The sequence below is a fragment of the Lepidochelys kempii genome, chromosome 6 (genome assembly GCF_965140285.1).
Source record: "Lepidochelys kempii isolate rLepKem1 chromosome 6, rLepKem1.hap1, whole genome shotgun sequence".
Lineage (NCBI taxonomy): Eukaryota > Metazoa > Chordata > Testudines > Cheloniidae > Lepidochelys > Lepidochelys kempii.
The window spans coordinates 16,368,108-16,389,086 of record NC_136385.1 but is presented as its reverse complement, the minus strand read 5'-3'; the positions used below and the strand labels follow the sequence as shown (position 1 = coordinate 16,389,086).

General features: G+C 54.4%; 1 protein-coding gene across 7 annotated transcripts in view; it reads left to right on the top strand.

The window, feature by feature from the left end:
• SYT7 (synaptotagmin 7) overlaps positions 1-20,979 on the top strand; it is a 176,026-nt gene that overhangs the window by 73,073 nt on the left and 81,974 nt on the right. For all 7 annotated transcript variants that reach the window (XM_073346935.2, XM_073346937.2, XM_073346934.2 and 4 more), the window contains exon 2: positions 11,690-11,793. In XM_073346935.2, coding sequence (XP_073203036.1) covers positions 11,690-11,793 — 104 coding nt within the window. The remainder of the gene's footprint in view (positions 1-11,689; positions 11,794-20,979) is intronic.

The window sequence follows — 20,979 nt, the reverse complement described above, 5'->3', positions numbered from 1 at the left end:
CCTTAGGCAGCGGAAAGTATATTCTTGGCCCCAGGAATTTCACCACAGACATTGATGAAAGGCCTGCAGATCTGTAATGTAATAATAACCTCCTCCCCCCTACCCCGAAGTAATAAATATCTCCCCGCCAGCTGAGCGCTAGGGGAGGGCATCTGCCAGGGCTCAGCCACACCTGTGCAGAGGATGGGACTGATCCGTCCCTCCCCAGCCAGCAGCTGGAAGCTGAAGCTTGACAAACTCAGGTTAGACACCTGCAGATTTTTAACCCGGGAGACAGGGGGTGGGTAGTGAATCATGGGAACAACTTGCCTTGGGACATGGGGCTCAAAGTCCTTAATGGAAAATGGGGGCATCTCTCTAGTTCAGCCAGGAGCTACGGGCTTGAGGTGGGAATTTCTGGTGAAACTCTCTGGCCTCTGTGATGCAGAGGTCAGATTCGATGGTCAGAAGGAGCCCCAGAGGGAAGTGCACAGGTGCAGTGGAGGGCAGGTATGTGGGGCTGTAACAAGGCAGCCCACTCGTTTAAGTGCCAGGAGGCCCTGGGCCAGACAACACTGTTAATTACCCCTGCCCTGCTACACCTGTGTTGGGTGTCGGACTCAGGAGGAAGCGGTAGAGAGTTGGCTGGAGAGGACAGCAGAGGCCTATGATGGGAAGCACAAGGCTGGCAGAGGATGGGAGACTCCAGGTCAGGATCTGGGAGTGGCTGCTCAGGAGAGGGCAGAGAATAATCCAGAGGAGCCCAGGAGGGGCTGAGGAGGGAGATGGAAAGGACCCAAGCAGAGTGAAAGCTGAACCCAGAGGGTGGGCAGAGGAGTGCCTGAATCACAGGAGAGAAGACAGACCCCTGGGGAAGCGGGGGCTGGGCTATGGTGGAGACTAAGGCAAAGACTTTGTGTTGTGTGTGATGGGAAGTGATGCCCTGAGTGGGATGGACTTTTGTTCAGAGAAAAAAGACACCGCAGCAAGTCACCTCTGTGGCAAGAGGAGGCTGAAGATCACTGTGGGGAAACTGAGGCAGAGTGCAACAGTGCTGGGTCTTCCTGTGTGTGGGGCACTCCAGGATGGAGTCTTGGGACCGGGACATTGGTTGCAGTCAGGGGACAGGTGTAGCGAAGGGCAGGAATTTGTCCCTCTGCGGTTTTCAAACCTGGGTATCTCAGCAGGACTCCAGTCCAGCTCCTGCTTACACTCGGGCAACTCAGCCAGGCATCTGAGCCCCTAACAGACGCTGCTGATGGATGCTACCGATGCCCAGCTGTGGGATTCCAAGGCCACATTTGAAAATCAGCCCTGGCCCATCTGTACTAATTTTCCCCCTCTGTTTCCGGCACTGATGTGTAGGTCTCCAGTTGGTCCATGCCAGCATCACCCTTCGCATCCTTATTTAGAGAGGGACCTGGGGCTGGCTGCTCTCCAGTGCACTGGGAGAGTGGCTGTTTTGAATGATAAATTACGCCTTTTTGTGAGCAGCTCAGTGACTTTGTTCCTCGGCTCCTTCCCAACCCTGCAACAAACGCCAGCCGTCCCCGGTGATTTATGAATGGCACTCAGCTTATGGCTATGGGGCGTTTCCCTTTGCAGGACCCACTTCTGAGTGCCAGGAAGAATGACCCCATTGGGCTGGAGTTTGTGCTGCTGTCCCTCTGCACAGCAGCGAGTCATTAAAGTGTCGCCTGGTGAAACTCCCTGTGGCTGTTTTAAGAGACCCAAAAGTGTGGGGACAAAGCTGTCACCAGGGAAGATATTCGTCAGATTTTGTTTTAGGGCTCCAATCACTCAAAACCCAGCTTTACTTATAAACTCCAAGCCTTGCAGGAGGAAGACAGCTACTGACCTGACTTTCACTAGTGTCAAGTACCCCAGAGACCCTATTGGAGTCAATGCAGATAGATTAATAGATTTTACATCCAGAAAAGACCATCTAGTCTGACTTCCTGTGAGTCACAGACCATGGAACGCCCCCCAGTGATTCCAACTTCTGGCTCATAACCACTGGTTGAGCTGGAGTATGTCTTGTACCCAGTTTTGAGGTAAAGACTTTGAATAATGGAGAATCCCCCACCTCTCTCAGAAAGCTGAGCCAATGGTTCCCAACCCAGATTCCAGTGTGACTTAGTTTAGCCTCCGCGTCCACTGGCTTTGATGTCCAAATAAGGCCCAGAGCAATGAGATCTAGCTGTAACGCTGATGCTGCTGGTTTGGTGAGCCAGGGCAAGTCACTTCAATCTCTCTCTGCCTCTGGTTCCCCATCCGTAAAATGGGGAGAATAATTCTTGCCTGTGGGGCTGTGATGCTCATGTGGGATCTTTGGGGCGTGTTCTAGGAATGCAACGTCTGTTACTGGTCGGACGTTTCCTTCAGCTAAAGCTTCCCCCTCACCTTTGATGTGTTGGAAGAAACGTTTCTTGCAGAGGAAAGCTGGCAGCATTTGCAAAGCTGCGATGCCCGTTGGCCCCCTGCCGTTTGCACCCGAGTCTCACCTGGGAGCATCCCTGTTTCATTGTGCACTTGCACAGCACCTTCCTCTAAGAACCTCAAAGCACAGGAAGTCTCCTCAGGGAGATGGGGCAAGTAGCATTATAATAGGGGTCACTCGCTCTCGACTGAAATGCAGCCACCTCAGGAGTGGGAAAAGGCAGCTGTTTCTCCGCAGCATTACAGTGTGAGAGTCAGGAGGTGGAAAAGAATCTTCTATCCTGGGCATCTTGACCCCCAACAGGTTTTAGGGGGTCACTAATAACCCTCCATTTCTTTATCATAGAATCATAGAATCATAGAATATCAGGGTTGGAAGGGACCTCAGGAGGTCATCTAGTCCAACCCCCTGCTCAAAGCAGGACCAATCCCCAACTAAATCATCCCAGCCAGGGCTTTGTCAAGCCTGATCTTAAAAACTTCTAGGGAAGGAGATTCCACCACCTCCCTAGGTAACGCATTCCAGTGTTTCACCACCCTCCTAGTGAAAAAGTTTTTCCTAATATCCAACCTAAATCTTCCCCACTGCAACTTGAGACCATTACTCCTTGTTCTGTCATCTGCTACCACTGAGAACAGTCTAGATCCATCCTCTTTGGAACCCCCTTTCAGGTAGTTGAAAGCAGCTATCAAATCCCCCCTCATTCTCTTCTGAAGACTAAACAATCCCAGTTCCCTCAGCCTCTCCTCATAAGTCATGTGTTCCAGTCCCCTAATCATTTTTGTTGCCCTCCGCTGGACTCTTTCCAATTTTTCCACATCCTTCTTGTAGTGTGGGGCCCAAAACTGGACACAGTACTCCAGATGAGGCCTCACCAATGTCGAATAAAGGGGAACGATCACGTCCCTCGATCTGCTGGCAATGCCCCTACTTATACAGCCCAAAATGCCATTGGCCTTCTTGACAACAAGGGCACACTGTTGACTCATATCCAGCTTCTCGTCCACTGTCACCCCTAGGTCCTTTTCTGCAGAACTGCTGCCGAGCCATGCGGTCCCTAGTCTGTAGCGGTGCATTGGATTCTTCCGTCCTAAGTGCAGGACTCTGCACTTGTCCTTGTTGAACCTCATCAGATTTCTTTTGGCCCCATCCTCCAATTTGTCTAGGTCCCTCTGTATCATATCCCTACCCTCCAGCATATCTACCTCTCCTCCCAGTTTAGTGTCATCTGCAAACTTGCTGAGGGTGCAATCCACACCATCCTCCAGATCATTTATGAAGATATTGAACAAAACCGGCCCCAGGACCGACTCCTGGGGCACTCCACTTGATACCGGCTGCCAACTAGACATGGAGCCATTGATCACTACCTGTCAATCTAGCCAGCCTGACAATCTAGCCAGCTTTCTATCCACCTTATAGTCCATTCATCCAGCCCATACTTCTTTAACTTGCTGGCAAGAATACTGTGGGAGACCATGTCAAAAGCTTTGCTAGATGGCTAGATGGGCTCAGAGGAGAACAGTCCTGAAACTTTTTGTGTTGTAGCCTGGGGTCACGGTATGTAAAAGGTTGAGAATCTCTGTTCCAGGGGGTTGTAACTGCAAGGAAACAGAGTTCTCTTCTCTTCCCTGACAGGTTTCAGAGTAACAGCCGTGTTAGTCTGTATTCGCAAAAGGAAAAGGAGTACTTGTGGCACCTTAGAGACTAACCAATTTATTTGAGCATAAGTTGCTTATGCTCAAATAAATTGGTTAGTCTCTAAGGTGCCACAAGTATTCCTTCTCTTCCCTGAGGTTCCTATACCATGCTCATCGGCGTGTCCGAGGGAGTGCCTTCCAATCGGGCATTACCCAGCGTGACTAACCTGTCCCGTGTTTCTTCTCTCCCCGGGGGCAGGAGTGTGCACAGGGGAGTGTCCTGTGTGGTGGGGTTTTTCCATGTGCTCGTTGCTCTGTATTTATGTCAGAGAAAGCAAAGGCAAAGAAACGCGCCTGGCACTTGGAGCAGAAGCTGCGGGAGGTTTGGGGTGGTCCTTAGTTCCTGGGGGAGTTCATTCCCTGGGCTGGGACTGGCCCCCAGGAAAGCTCTGTCTCCTGCACAGAGGAGCCCTACCTTGATTGGGGAGAGTTTGTTTGGCTTTGGAATTTGGCCAGGACCTGGGGGCTCTTCCCGGCATGTTTCTGTAGAGGAGCTTTAGTGACCGCAAGAGGCCGGGACACTGACCTTTACTCCTCCCGCTGATCTGATTTCACCATGGGGTAACTCCCCTGAGAAGTCCCTGTAGCTGCATCAATAATTGGTTTGGTCCAGTACCTCCAGCAACACAGATTCCCCTAGCACCGTGCTGGGACTTCAGCTCACAACAGACTCCAAGAGGGAAGTGTCACGTTCTGCATCGCCAGCCAGCAGCACTGCCTCCGGCAGCCCGCCACTGCTCCAGGGGCCTGTCTAGCCACACTCTGGCATCTGACTGTCTGAGGTGTCCTGATCAAGCATTGACCCAGCTCATCCCGGCTGTGCCTGGGAGAGCCAACCGGCCCGCCGTGCAAGGTGTCATATCCCCTGGCTGTCTTTTCACCTGGCTGTGGAGGCGCGATGCAGCAGACAGACACAGGGGCGGGTGAGCGAACACCAGAGAGATGTGCGGTTGTGCAAGCAGAGAACACACTGAGATACAGCAGGAGCAGCCCGATTGCTCTGCATCCTCCTTGCAGACCTGCCTGGCGGGTGTCCTACCCCTGGTCCCTCCTCCACGAATATGACTATCTGATTATGCGGCTCAGCCCTGGCCAGCTCTGGAATCTGGCATGCCCCTAGGAAACCTGCAGCATCCCAGGGTCTGACGACTTGCAGGGCGTCATGGCTCTGTCTTATTGAGATCATTCCCCTTTGTGTTCTCGCCATTGGGTCGGAGGAGGCAAGGTGACGTAAGGGCTAGTCTCAGGCTCTGTGTCTGATCTGAGGCTGGGAGGAATCTCTGTCCGTGTTCCTGCTGATCGTCCCCTATGGGAGCAGAGGGGGCTGTGCCAGTGACTGGCTCCCTCACCCCTGCCAAGCACACTAAGCAAGCGCAGGCTTCCCCATCTTGCCACTGCCTTAGCAGACAAATTACACAGGGCAGCTCCTCTGCTGCCGGCAGCCCCGCTCCCTCTCGGGGCTGAGGAGTGTAATTTGCAGCATGGGTCTGCAGGTGGGTGGGAGCAGGGGAGCAGGAGCCTGGAGAATGGGGTGCTAGTGAGGGTGGAGCCCCCCACTCTGCGATGGCCCATGGGTGACCAACCCCATAGACACCCCCAGTCAGTGGGAGGCTCAGAGTCACCCTATATGACAAAGCCCGAGACAGAGCTCTGAGGTGGGTCTTATGGGATAGCCCGGAGCGGAGCTGATGTTTGGCTGGACCTCAAGAGCCAGCTCCTAAGAGTGGCATGCGTATGGCTCCCTGAATTATTGATAGACTATTATTACAGCGATTAATTATTCATGAAAAGAAAAGGAGTACTTGTGGCACCTTAGAGACTAACCAATTTATTAGAGCATAAGCTTTCGTGAGCTACAGCTCACTTCCTCAGATGCATATCGTGGAAACTGCAGCAGGCTTTATATATACACAGAGAATATGAAACAATACCTCCTCCCACCCCACTGTCCTGCTGGTAATAGCTTATCTAAAGTGATCATCAGGTGGGCCATTTCCAGCACAAATCCAGGTTTTCTCACCCTCCACCCCCCCACACAAATTCACTCTCCTGCTGGTGACAGCCCATCCAAAGTGACAACTCTTTACACAATGTGCATGACAATCAAGTTGGGCTATTTCCTGCACAAATCCAGGTTTTCTCACATCCCCCCCACCCCCATACACACACAAACTCACTCTCCTGCTGGTAATAGCTCATCCAAACTGACCACTCTTCAAGTTTAAATCCAAGTTAAACCAGAACATCTGGGGGAGGGGGTAGGAAAAAACAAGAGGAAACAGGCTACCTTGCATAATGACTTAGCCACTCCCAGTCTCTATTTAAGCCTAAATTAATAGTATCATTATTAAGGATCTACAACCTATCCTAAAGGATGACCCAACACTCTCACAAATCTTGGGAGACAGCCCAGTCCTTGCCTACAGACAGCCCCGCAACCTGAAGCAAATACTCACCAACAACCACATACCACACAACAGAACCACTAACCCAGGAACTTATCCTTGCAACAAAGCCCGTTGCCAATTGTGCCCACATATCTATTCAGGGGACACCATCACAGGGCCTAATAACATCAGCCACACTATCAGAGGCTCGTTCACCTGCACATCCACCAATGTGATATATGCCATCATGTGCCAGCAATGCCCCTCTGCCATGTACACTGGTCAAACTGGACAGTCTCTACGTAAAAGAATAAATGGACACAAATCAGATGTCAAGAATTATAACATTCATAAACCAGTCGGAGAACACTTCAATCTCTCTGGTCACGCAATCACAGACATGAAGGTCGCTATCTTAAAACAAAAAAACTTCAAATCCAGACTCCAGCGAGAAACTGCTGAATTGGAATTCATTTGCAAATTGGATACTATTAATTTAGGCTTAAATAGAGACTGGGAGTGGCTAAGTCATTATGCAAGGTAGCCTGTTTCCTCTTGTTTTTTCCTACCCCCTCCCCCAGATGTTCTGGTTTAACTTGGATTTAAACTTGAAGAGTGGTCAGTTTGGATGAGCTATTACCAGCAGGAGAGTGAGTTTGTGTGTGTATGGGGGTGGGGGGGATGTGAGAAAACCTGGATTTGTGCAGGAAATAGCCCAACTTGATTGTCATGCACATTGTGTAAAGAGTTGTCACTTTGGATGGGCTATCACCAGCAGGAGAGTGAATTTGTGTGGGGGGGTGGAGGGTGAGAAAACCTGGATTTGTGCTGGAAATGGCCCACCTGATGATCACTTTAGATAAGCTATTACCAGCAGGACAGTGGGGTGGGAGGAGGTATTGTTTCATATTCTCTGTGTATATATAAAGTCTGCTGCAGTTTCCACGATATGCATCTGAGGAAGTGAGCTGTAGCTCACGAAAGCTTATGCTCTAATAAATTGGTTAGTCTCTAAGGTGCCACAAGTACTCCTTTTCTTTTTGCGAATACAGACTAACACGGCTGTTACTCTGAAACCTGTAATTATTCATGAGCATTGATTATTATTTAGACAGGACCCGACGTGTGCGTTACTAGGCCGCAGAATGACCTCCCTGAGAAAGTGCTCTGACCTCTCCCCTCTGTCACTCAGGGCGTCTGAACACAGGACAAGGCGTGGGCAAGGGGCTGCAGGGAGCAACCCTCAATGGGGGTGGGGGTGAGGCTGGTATGTCTCCAGATGTGCTTGTGTGTCAAATCCTGTCTCCTGTAGTCAACCCAGAAGCCCAGCTCCTATCAACAGGAGCTTTCCTATATCGGCGCTCCGCGAGTCGGCCCTGCGAGGCTGGGACCATCGGTTGGTATCATGGCCGGGGGGCTACACGTGTAACGCTCTCCGTTTCACACACCCGCACGCACAGAGATCTGTGGCCCCAGCCTGGCTCGCTAGCAGGCACCCAGCTGGGATTTGTGTGCGGTGGCATCTGGGTTTCTTGTTGTAGGACGTGGGCTCCCAGCTAGCGTGGATGCCCAGGTCTTTCTCGCTCTCTCTTGTCAGCATCGATCCTGTAGTGCTGGGGTGGCACCCTGCTGGGCCCAGGCAGCCTTTCCCCACGGTGGGAATGTCAATCACCCAATGCAGGAGGACCATCAAGAGGAGACCTGGAGTACAGGGCCCTTTGCTGTAAGGTCGCTGGCTCACACAGGCCCCCAGGTCTGGAGAGACTGAACAGCTCAGAGGATGTGGAATGGGGTGCACAGCCTCCACCCCCAGGTCCCTGCTTCCAGTCAGGCCTACGCTTATAGCAGAGGGTCAGGGTTCCACTAAGGGCACTGTGGCAACTGGCCCTTCTGTTGGCAGAGACCCCCTCTGACATGGGTCAGGGATTCTGCCCTCCCCATCCCTGCTGGAGCTGGTCCTGCTCTGAGGCCAGGCTAGCTAGGGGGGCAGTCAGGGGCGTGTGTGTCGCTGGGGCCCATACTATAGACCTTGCCTGGGGGGAGAGAAATGTCTGACTTTGGGCCTGGGCGTCCTTCCAGCCTCTTCTCCCAGCCTCGCCTCCACTCGCAGACGTTTCCTAAAGGGGAAGCAATAAGGGAGATAATAGAAGGGTTGAGGAGACAGGGAGAATCCGGCTTTCAGGCTTGAGTAAACAAAGGTGACTCATTCCCCAAAGCCAACGTTCAGGGAGAGCCCAGACAACACAGCCGAGTAATCAGGCCCATTTGCAATGAGACTGGAGTGATGCAGCGCAGATGCCGTGGCGGGCCTCCCCTGGGATGTATTGTCACTTAGGGGAATGCACCATGACCAGCAATGAAATTAATAGGACCGATTCCTGCCTGGTGTAAATCCACTGCACTAGAGGTGACTCACCTAGAGGCACAGGGTGTGCCAAATACCAGGCAGCAGAGCCTCTAGCCAGCTGTGCTGTGTCCAGCAGCGCTCAGCGAATGGACGGCTGCGCACTAACGTGCCCATAGCGGAGGGCTCTTCCTAGCACCAGGCCATTAGTGGAGAGCCTGGGTCTTGAAACATGAGGGATTGGGTTCCCAGCACTTGCTGTGGGGAGCTGGCTCTTCCTCCTCATTTTCCAGCTGCTAAGTTACCATTTAAAAAGCTAACAATACATGAAATACTTCCTGAATGAGACTCTTCCATGTGAATAAGGGCAACAGTTGTATGATCATCAATGGGGGAGGGGAGGTGGAGCTAGGGGATGGCCAGTGGGAGGGGAGCAGGTTCAATTGATCTTTACTGGGTGGGGCAGTGCCCATGAGACTCGTTCAAGGATAGAATTTGACGTCTCTCACGATATATTTGTATCACAGTTGGTGTAACTGAGGAGATGCTTAATATTCATAAACATGTATAATCCTTTTGGGAGTCTACTAAGCTCTTGTCCTTCCTGACATCTTGTGGCAAGGAGTTCCACAGGTTAATTACACTTTGTGTAGAAAGGTATTTACTTTTGTTAGCTTTAGATGTCTTGCCTTTTAACTGAATTGGATCTGCCCTTGTCAAGGCAAGTGAGAGCACCGACTTTATCTTGTCTGTATTCATAGTTTTATAGACCTCTGGCACGTCCTTTCTTATTCACCTCCTCTCTAAACCAAACAGTCCTAATCCTTGTAATCTCTTTGCACATGGAAGTTTTTCTATGCATAGGATCATTTCCATTGTCCTTCTCTGGATCACTTCTATTTCTGCTATATCCTTTTTGAAGGGTCTAGATGCTGTATTGTTCGGTGATAGATGACTACGAATGAGGTGGGTAGATAGATCACCCAGAGCAGCACACAGTATTCCAGGTGAGGGCACATCACTGACCTACAGAACGGCATTAGAATAGCTGCATTTTCATAGTCTATTTTTTCTTTATCCCTTTCCTGCCTAAACATCTTGTTTGCAATTCTGCCTGCCTGCCACTGTGCACTGAGAGGTTCCTATTGAAACGGCTGTGATGGTACCTTTTTCCTGAGTGGTTATGGTTAATTTAGAGCTCATCATGGGGTAGGAGTAGTTCAGAATGTTCCTTCCAACATGCATTATCCTGCACTCATAGCCCGTTGCTTTGCCCTAATCTCCTAGATTCACTGAACCCTTCCTTCTGCTAGTATTCACTCAATTAAATCAGTGCCATGGCAGCTGCAAATTTTGCTGCTTCACTTTTCAGCCAGGCGTCCTACCAATGCATGGGACATTGAAGCACGACACCGTTAGCCATGTCAGAAAGGGGGCGTTGGTGCCTGACCTTTGCTTTCGGTCTTTAACCCAATTTCTAATCCAGGACAGTTTACCTCGCACCCTGTGATGACTTAATTTCCTTAAAACATCTCGTGATGTGCTTGGTCACAACTCTTTTGAAAGCCCATCAGCCATGCCTCCCTTATATACTAGTTCAGTTGTCCTCAACCTTTTCCACACTCCTTCTGTCTAGCCAGCCCCCTCCTGCTGTTTAGAAATATGGGAAGGGCAGGTTGACTACAACACCCTGTTACCTATTGATGACACACACACAGTCAGGCCCAGAATCTCTGCGTTAGTTAGTTGACTCCTTCAGAGAATTCCAGTAGATTGGAGAGGCACGTAATTCAAGCTGCCCAGGGATGAACTGCCCCATTGTACTTTGTCAGCCATGTCCCTGCAGGCTGGCACATTTTAGAAAATAAACAGATCGAATGACGGAGTGTTTCCTCACTATCATGCCTTGTATGCAATGCATGGTGTCTGGCTTGGAGATGGGCTATCCCACTGCAATGTGATCTACTCAGTGGACTGTACCTAGAGAGGAGGTTCGATATATCTTGCTACAATGTCTTGAGAGATCCACGAACAAGCAGGGCCCTTGGCTTGGCCTGACGCCTGACGTAGTCTGTGGTGCTGTATGTGGATGTGTGTAGCCGAGATTGGAAACTCTCTGGGCAGGGGCTGTTCTCAGGAAGTGTTTTTAGAGTGCCCATCACTCTGGGAGACTGATCTGGACTGGAATGCAGGTGCTGCCCAAATACACTAACTAATTGTGACCCAATGGCTCTGATATGCAAACTGCATTCTGTCTGGGTTAGGATGGACCAACTCTCATTGCTGGGCATTCCGTGTAGCACCGTGTCTGGGTGGCTCTTGCTGTTGGCTGTCCCATGCCGCTCCCTCTGTCTGGGCGAGGATGGGGGGATCTCGCTGTCGGGTGTCCTATGCTTCTGGATGCATGCCTGGGTAGGTGTTCGGTGTAACACCTTATTCCCTGAGGCCACAGCAGGATGGCCCTGAGGGTCTACCTTACCATCAGGTGTCAGAGTGGAATCGCCACCATACTGGGACATGGGCCAGGGTGCCAGATCAAGTGCTGCAAGGTGGGTGTGGGTCCATGTGCTCCCATGTGTGGCTGGTGACCTGTCCAGTCTCTGATCAACCTCATGGCTGCTGCCATCCTCAGCACTCCGCCCGTGTTGCCTGTCCTTCTCCCCAAAGGCTGAGCTTTCTGCAGTAGCCGTGCCTGGGACCATCCTGCAGGGACTGTGCCGGGGGGGTTGGCTCAGGACAGACTAGCCCAGCGGGAGCTTTGTGTCCCTCCCTTGCCAGCCCTGTTCTGCCCGCTCTCCCCCTCGCCAAGGGGCCTGACCCTGTGCTTTCCTCTTGCCAGGAGTGCCCTCCCGCGATGTCCTCCTGGTCTCAGCCATCATCACCGTCAGCCTGAGCGTCACCATCGTCCTGTGCGGGATCTGCCAGTGGTGCCAGCACAAACTGGTAAGTGCCGTGACTCGGTGGCGGGGGCCCTGCTGCCCTGCCTGGGTTAGGAACAGCTAGGGGGTAAGGCTGCCGGGTGGCACACAGTATACTCGCCGAGGTACACCACTCGGGGCACGGCATGGGCAATCCACTCTGCAGCAGCGTCATCCACGACCGTGGGGAACGAGAGCAGTATGAGACACAGAGCATGAAACCAGGGCAGTCAGGAGAGGAGCAGCCGCCCAGGGCCAGGGCTTGGCCAGAGAGGACCAGGGTCCGGCAGAGTCGCTGGTTTAAAGCAGAGAGGGAGTTTGAGGGAGCGTCTCCTGAATGAGGAGTGTCACGCCCCAGAGCAGAGACTCCACAGTCCCTGGTGATTCCTCACCTGTAATGGCGAGACCCCAACCCAGCCCCCCACCAGAGCACAAGGATTGGACCCCCCGGGTGGGACCCTCCCACCCCGGAGGCCCCCCCTCCACCCGTGCTGACCAAAGGTCAATGTGGCTCTCCCCCAACCTCAGCTGCTGCAGCTTCCTTCACCTCTGAACCACGTCTTAGAATATAGCACAGCCAGCAGGCCCCCTGCCCACCCCCCACAGAACGTGGGGCAGCCCCAAACTCAGAGTGGGCACCCCCAAATTCAGAGCAGTCACTAAGGAAGGGATCTCGCTGCTAGAAACCTGGGTACCGTGCAGTGCTGTTGCTGACATGGTTGGCTGGCTCGACCAAGTGCAACACCTGGCAGTTTCCTTTCTTTACATTTCTCTCTCTGTCCTTCTTCCCACCTTGGATCAAGCCATGGGTCTAGCAAGATCCTTCTCCCAGCTGTACCTGAATTCTTCAGAGGGAAGGCCAGTCCTTCCCAGAATGCAGGGAGGAGGGATGGAAATGCTTTCCTGGCCCATGCAATGGTGCGCTTGGGTTCTGAAACATGACAATGTGATCCTCTGCCTTAGCTGGTGTAGACATGTTCCCACTGATGGGAGTGATCATCTTCACACACACACACACATCCTGCAGAGAGGCCAGCAGTAGGGAAATCTACAGTCCCCCTGCCTGGAGGAGGCCAGAAGGGTCAGAGCACTGAGCAGGGACCAGCCCCGGCTCCTCTCAGGCCCCACTTTGCTCCACTGGGTTTTTCTTTAAAGACAGGGAAAGCAACTGAGACCAAAGGAAAGAGCCGAGCCTGGAGGTCAGGCTTCTCTGAGCCCCACACCACACGTCCTGCACAAGGCCAGCATGCGTGGGGGGTTGAAATTCCCCACCAGGCACACAGCTGATCAGGAGAAGATATTGGCCAGGCATCAGCGGAGCCCAGCTAGCCTGTCTTACGCTCCAGTGCAAACAGACTTTGGTCACACCTGCCGCACCCTGCGCTGGCTGGAGAGGCTAGGGTGACCAGGTGTCCGGTTTTCGACTGGAACACCTGGTCGAAAAGGGACCCGGCGGCTCTGGTCAGCACCTCTGGCCAGGCCGCGAAGGCAGGCTAGTCCCTACCTGTCCTGGGGCACCGTGCTGCACCCCGGAAGCAGACAGGAGGTCTGGGTCCTGGGCCGGGGGTCACGGGGCTCCACGTGCTGCCCGAGCACCAGCTCTGCACTCCCATTGACCAGGAATCGCGGCCAATGGGAGCTGGGCGAGGGGGGCGGTGACTGCGAGCGAGAGCGGCACGTGGAGCCTCCTGCTCCCCACCCCACCCCTCCGCCTAGGATCCAGACCTGCTGCCACTTCCAGGGCATGCACAGCCCCCTACGCTACGCTGCTGACTGGGAGCCAACCAAGGTAAGCCTGCACCCCAACCCTGAGCCCCAACCCCCTGACCCATTCCTGAGCCGCCCCCAATCTGGAGCCCCCTCCTGCACCCCAGACAACTCATCCCTGGCCCCACCGCAGAGCCTGCGACCCCAGCCCAGACTTCTCACCTGCCCTGCACCACAACCCCCTGACCCAGCCCAGAGCTCCCTCCCACACCCTGAACCCCTCATCCCCGGCCCCACCCCAGAGCCCGCATCCACTCCTGCACCCCAACCCCCTGCCTCAACCTGCAGCCCCCTCCCACACTCAAAATCCCTCAACCCCACCCCTCAGCCGGAGCCCCCTCCTCCACCCCAAACCCCTCATCGCCAGCCCCAGCCCAGAGTCTGCACCCCCAGCCAGAGCCCTCACCCCCTCCCAGAGCCCAACTCCCTGTCCCAGCCCAGAGCCCCCTCCCACACCCTGAACCCCTCATCCCCAGCCCCACCCCAGAGCCTGCACCCCCAGCCGGAGCCCTCACCCCCTCCCACACCCTAACCCTCTGCCCCAGCCCAGTGAAAGTGAGGAAGAGTGGGAGAAAGCGAGCCACCGAGGAAGAGGGAATGTAGTGAGCGGGGATGAGGCCTCGGGGCAGTCTGGGGATGTATATATACCTGGGGCAGGGGGTGTCACCTCCTGAGTCCTGCAAAGTCTGGTATGTGGCACCAGCAGCCAGCCGTTGGCTATGTGCTGCCTGCTGATGAAGTCAGGGCTCTCACCGGCTCAGGGCTTGGATCTGAAGAATCTAAGACTCTGCCCTCAGTTCACCCTAGCACTCACCTAATACCTCGCAGAGCCCCCTTCCCCTGAACAGTGTAGGAGGCGAGGTTGGGAGGTGCTATTTGGATAATTCGTACTCATGGGACTTTCTTCAGTTCCATGTGACAGCTGCTGAGAGCCACTGTGCCCCTGGTGGAGGATGGGCAGGTATCCAGGGGCAGAGTTAAGGTGATTGCCAGAAATGTAATCATGCAGTTCCTGAGTTTGGAGAGTTTTTAAAACACCTGTAACTTTCCCCTAATGTTATTTTACAGGGCACTTTATTCTCAGACTTAATTCTGGTCTAACAAAACTTAATCTCAGGGTATAAGATGTTTCATTTAGACACACACCGATGCTGCTTTTTATGCCTCTTGAAACTGAAAACTATCAATGCTTGATTTTCCACCTTCCCATTTCTAAGAACACACTTGCCTGTCTGAGAAGTAGCAGTCTTTCCATTCACCTCTGTTTGGGGTAGCAGTTGTTTCCTTAATTTGGAATCTCAGCAAGATCCTTTACTTATTAATCCATTCAGATTGTTAATTCCATAGCAGAGAGACAAAATGTAACGGTCCGAACAGCAGCCCTCGCTTTCCCCAGCAGAAAGACAGTTGCTTGTTATGAAAATCAACCGCAGCCAAATAAATCTAATTGGGCTCATGGGGTGTTGGGGAACAGGAACAAACTGGGGTATGAGAGTGCGGGTTACAATGCTCCCTCTTCTGTAAACAAAACTGCACAAGCTTTGAATAAGGGGGGGTACTGGGGGCACAGCATGAGGCACAAGAGGAGGAATTGGGGTACAGGGCAGAGGAGTTTAATTAGGGGTGCACAATGAGATGTAGATGGAGACACACTGGGGTATGCAGTGAGAGGCATAAAGGAAGTAATTTGGGGAGCACAGTGGGAGGTGTAAGGGGAGCCACTTAGGGCATTAGTTTAACAGGTAGAAGAGCAGTCAGTTGGGGTTCACAGGGGGAGGTGCCACCCCTGGGTGTGTGGGCAGGCTGGTGTCCGGGGCCCCTGGAGTCCCACCCCGCAGTGACAGTCGTGCAGCCCTGAGAGGCGTTTGCTGAGTAAGGCTCCGTGGTGGCGGCTGCAGTTTTTATTTTGCTCTTTTGGAGATGTGATAATTAAATGTTTGGGTGAAAATGTGTGTGCAGCATAAAGGGAAGTTTTCAAAATAAATATATATATATTGGAGATGCACGGTAATGAGCTGGCCCCTCTCCTGCTCCGCCCTGGCTCTGCATTGGCATGAGCAGCCCGGGGGGAGGCAGGCTGCACGGCACTGCTGCGTTATCCCCAAATGGTGGTAAAGAATGGACTTGCGGGCCCCCCCCGCCCTGCAGCCCCCACCCACCCCGGTCCCCCACAATGCCCTGTGGCCCCTTCCTACCCACAGTGCCCTGTGGCCCCCACCCGCCCTAATTCCCCACAGTGCCCTCCTGGCCAGGATTCAGTAGCACGTTGTCTTTCGTTTCCTTCCTCCATGAAGCCTCTCTGTGCACGGCTGAGATTGGAAAGTGGGTCAAGTGCTCCGAAGGCAGCTATTTTTGATTCTTTTTCACTCTCCAAACAACAAACACTGCACTAGAAATAATGTCACCTCCCCGTTCCGCCTGCCGGGGCCCGAGAGGGCGCAGCCGGGCACCGGGAACCATTAAAAAGCCATAGCACCTGTTCTTTAAAACTGCCGTTAAAAGGAGACAGCATCTGTCTTTCCAGAGGAATGTTCCTAGGAGCGTCTCCCTGCTGCACCTTCACACGCACAGGCAGCTCTCCTTCCCCAGCCCTCCGGCAGGTATCAGCACGGCTCCTCCCCAGCTGCTATCTGCCAGCTTTCTGGCTCTGCCACCCCACTGCCCAGATCCAGGCTGTTTGGCTTCCCGTGATTTATGGCCGGGGGAAGCTGGCGTGTGGAATGTCGAGGAGGGCCGAGGATGTTTACATTCACAAACAAGGGAGTTAAGCAGCGATACTGCCATATTAATAAGTAAAGCCCTGCGGCCGGGAGCCAAATTAATAAACCAGGCAGCCTGGGAGGAAGTGAGATGAATCGAAGAGCTCCCCGTTCAGTGGTAACTGGGCCTGGGGCCAGGTTCAAAAACGCTTCAGCCAGCTGCACAAGAGAAACAAGGACTCACTGGGAGGGGAAGGACAGCCCTGGCTGCTGCCTGGGCCCAGCTCTCCATGCTGCCTGAGGGTAACGAGAAGGGATAGAGAGCTAGCTGGCTGGCTCAGTGGGGTCAGGGAGCCGTGGAGTGCTCAGCTGCCTGGGGTGAAGGGTGGCTTCCTCCTCCTGAAGACTCTGCTGCTGTTCCCCCTCCCGACACCCTCCCTCCTCAGAAGCGTCCTGTTCCCAGTACCCAGGCCAGCGCCCTGGAAGGTGACAGAGTTCTGTGACAGATCCGTGCCCAACCAGCACTGAGGACCAAGGGAGGAAACCTCGCCCAAGGTCACAGAGCCACAGCCCCTAGCCGGTGCCCTCGGTAGGCTGAAGATCCATGCCATGGTGAGGAGAGTCTCCTTGCACTCCCCAGCCGCCCACGTATCTACCTGTCTCTCATGAACCATAGTTACCCCCGTCTGCCAACCAGCCAGCCAGCCTCCTACCTGTCTGCCCTCCCTCACCCAGGCACCTAGCCCGCTCTGCTGAGAGAGCATTGCCTGGCCGGCAGCAAACAGGGCAGTGCCTCCCCTCCATCCAAGCCAGTGGAGATGCCAGAAGAGCTGGGCCAGCTCAGAAGTATCTCTGTGTTATAGCAGCAGCACCTGACCACTCGCTCTCCTCCCCTGCCTCGTCTACTCCAAGTCCTGTCTGGCGAAAGGGAAAGAGCCCTGGCAGGTCCACCAGCTTCTCCGGGGCTAAGGAAAGTTAATGCAGCTGCTGCTGCCATGTGCCACCTGTCGGGAGCCTCCCGTGGGGTCCAGGAGCAGCAGCTGATGAGGAGGGAAGGTCACAGCCGCCGCAGTCCGTCAGTCTGCACGCGCCGGGGAGCGCAGGCAGCACAGAATGCTAACAAGCGAGTCCGCTCTTCCAGCAGGCTAAATTTAGAAGCAAAAGCAAGAAGGTGAAACCCTCTCACCTCCTCCCCGAACGCAGCTGAAACATGCCCAGCCTGTCTGCAGCCAGCTGCCGGCTCACTCACTCCTGTAGTGCTGGCTTGTCAGGGAGGTTGGATCCAGAGACGCTGTGAGGGCCCCGCAGCCACTGGCTGTCTGGCTACTCTAATCGCAGCATCAAGGCCAGGGGATCGCCCTCCTGGTTCATGGCATGGCCTATATTTTCATCCTGAGATTGTCTCAGGGACACCTGCCCTCCCAGGTGCAACAGCCCTGTGCAACGCCAGCCTTCCCGCCACAGAGCAGTGACCCGAGGAAATGTATTGAATGTGTTTCTAGCTTCATTTAATGCGACTGAATAAGGAGGACGAAGAGCAGCAGCATTACCCGATGGCCCATGCACAAATGCTCCCCAGATCGCAATTTTGGAACCTCTGGTATGACTTCTGTTCCATTTCCTGCAGTGCCCCCAGCTGGGAGAGGCTGGCACAGCAATAGCTGGGAGCTCCCCCACAGCCAGCACTCCGGTGTTGCTGTGTCCTCCAGGGGCTTGTGCCGGGTCACCCTTTGCTCGCTGTGGCTGCTGAGCCAGTCCGAGCGCACCTGGCAGATACCCCAGGGTAGGGTAGCTAGCATGTGGTTGCCCTTCTGATTCAGCATGCCTTCAGGCTCCTCCATGCCCCAGAGGTGAAATCACAGCCCCCCACCCCCTGCCCAAGAGCTGGACACAGGTTGTGAGTTCCCTGCCTTCTTGAAGAGGCGCTGGGCGTGGAAAGGACTGGGCTCGGGGGAAGGACCTGAGGAAAGGGTTGGGATGAAGGGGAGGAAGGAGGCCCGGGAGGGTGGGGAATGGGGAGCCCTTCTCCCGTCCTGCTGGCCAAGTTTGGGAAATCAAATTCCAATCTTACCCTGTGACTTTGGCGGGACAGGTGCCAGGGAGCAGTGGCAGGAATTGGCCGTCACAGAGCGCCTCCGTTGCACTCCTGGCAAAGAACCCTCCACTTCACTTCCGCGTGGATTAGGCTGCTGACTCCTCCTGTTGGGCTTGTGGCAGCTGGGCACAAGGTGTGATCTGGTAGTCAGCAGGCCAGGCCAGGATTACATGGGGATGCTAGCCAGAGAGAACCCCAGGGTCTGCCCCCGTCCAGCAGCCTGCCCAGAGCGTCCCCTTTCAGTTCACTGCAGCCCAGTCCCACCTGCCCCTGTGGAGAGAGATGCTGGATGTTGCAGCAGAGCGTGCCCTTTGGGAGAGCCTGGGGTGTGAGCGCCCTCTCCCCCGCTGGTCAGTGCCCTGTCTGCAGCGTGCGGGCCTGCACTCCGCTAATGGGAGCCATTGCGCAAGGCTGCCTCGAGGGGAGGCATGAGGGTGGGGATCCAGGGGGGATTCCTGGGGATCCAGGCTCCTGACCTCAGAGATGCTCACCCCACTCCACAATGCCCAGCTGCCCTCAGACCTTGGCAGATGGAGCAGTCACCTCTGTGGCCGAGGGAGCCAGGGGTTGGCCAGCTGGGCACTGTGTCTCCCCAGCACAATGAGCCAGAGCCCCAGCGGACACATGGCAGTTGTTGGATCTGCACACCTTCGCACCAGCTGGGGGTGTGGCCCCGTCTCCCTGATACAAGGAGCAGGCTTGCCCAGCTCGAGTTTCCCAACAGAGCCAGCTAGGTGGCTCGCCAGCACTGACCGGTGAGCACCTGTCCAGCTCCTGCCAGGGAGAAGCTACTGCTGCACAGACCAGCCTGTGCTGAAGCATTGGAGGAGTGAGCTGCTCCCCGCCCCTTACCTCAGCAGGTGGCTGACGGGGCCACCAGGCAGCTGCCTACTACCAGCCCGCCTGATGTGACAGGCCTGGCACTCTCACCCTCCCCATCGGTGCAAGCGGACCCTGCCGTGGCTGGCCTGATACTGCTGGCCTGGGAGAGGTAGACGGGGCCCTGCCTCACTCTGGCAGGGCAGGAAAGGCTCGGAGAACAGAGAGAGTTCAGAGAATGCAGGAGGAGGGGGGAGAGGAGTGACCCGGCTTCACCTCCAGCACAGGGATCTAGGTCCTTCATAGCCCGGCCCGTGGCCTGACATGACTGAAGGGCTGAGAAGGAGGAGGAGGGCATGGAACAAAGGGGCAGAGAATCGGACAAAGGGGAGACACCTCATTGCCTGGCACTGGGGGAATGGCAGGCTCAGCCGAGCGATGTAATGGGTTGGGGAGATAACAAGTAGGCTCTAGGATTTGTTATTATCTCTGTGCTAGTAGCTCTTAGAGGCCCCCCACCAAGCTTGCTGGCCCATTGCCAGGCGCTGCACAGACACAGAGTCAGAGTCAGCCCCTGGCCTGAAGAGCTTACAGCCTGAATGGACCCTGGGAGCGTCACAATCACCTTTTACAGATGGGGCACTGAGGCCCACACCCTCAAAGCTGTTTAGGCTTCTAACTCCCATGGGAGATGAAGTGACCTGCCCCACAGTCAGTCACACAGGGTGAAGAATTGAATCCAGATTTTCTGCTTCCCCATCCTGTGCCTTAAGCACAAGATCCAACTAGGTGGAGTCACAGCTGGTGAGCTGCAGCCTTCCCTGGGCCCAGCAGGGGGCACTCTGACTGTGGGCATTGACCATGCAGTGGGTGCAGGCCAGCCGTTCAGGTTCATCTCATCCCCATGCTGGTCTGCACTGGCGCCCTGCTCATCAGTGTCTGTGGAGGGGAGTTTTTTGCCCTTGACCAGGCACCGTGGCCCTGTGGTTATCCCACCCTTACTCAGTTTCCCTGTACCCTTGCCATTGAGGTGCTCACCCGTGATTGTCCCCAGCTGAACAGTTGCTTCACCCAGTCCCTGCTGTCTTATCTAAAAGCAGATGTGATGGGCAAAGGGGGGAGCAGGGCGAGGAAAGCGTGAAGGACAAAGTGGGTTAAGATAGAAAGGTGGCTAGATGCATACTGAGGAAAGGGAAGCCAGCCCACAATGGCTGTCCCGCCATATCAGATAAAAGAGCTCCTCTCGGCCTGCCCATCAGCAGCGATGCTATGTGTCTCGCTCAGCTCAGGAAGTGTGCACGTCTGTCCTAGATTGGCACATAGGCCAGATTCAGCTGGAAGCAGATCCAGCTCCCATTGAATTCGGTGCAAGTTGCATCTCCTTTGACCTCCCACAAAGACCCATCCCTTTGTAACCAAGGTAACCAGTTATCCCTTGTACCATCCACCCCAAATCACTTACATCTAACTCATGCTTCACTCCAGCTCTCAAGTATGAACAACAGCTAGACGTCTCTTGAAGTGCCCACTTCTAATCCTGCTGGGATGGTCATTAGGCTCCTTCATGGCTCTGTTCCCTTTTGCACCATCTCAGGGGCAGAGACCAGGATCTACCCCATATTCTGCTACAGTCCTAAATGTGGTGTCAAGTTGGCACTGTACTTGGTTTTCAGCATTGCACTGGAAAGAACTGCTCCACTGGCTTGAGCTTGAAACCTCCTTGGATGGGAACATTTTGATGAATGGAGTTCACTGGAGGCCGTGCTGGCAGAGCCCCCACCCCCTTCACACCTGAGCAGTTCCGCTAATGGAGCCTGTGGACACTGCAGCC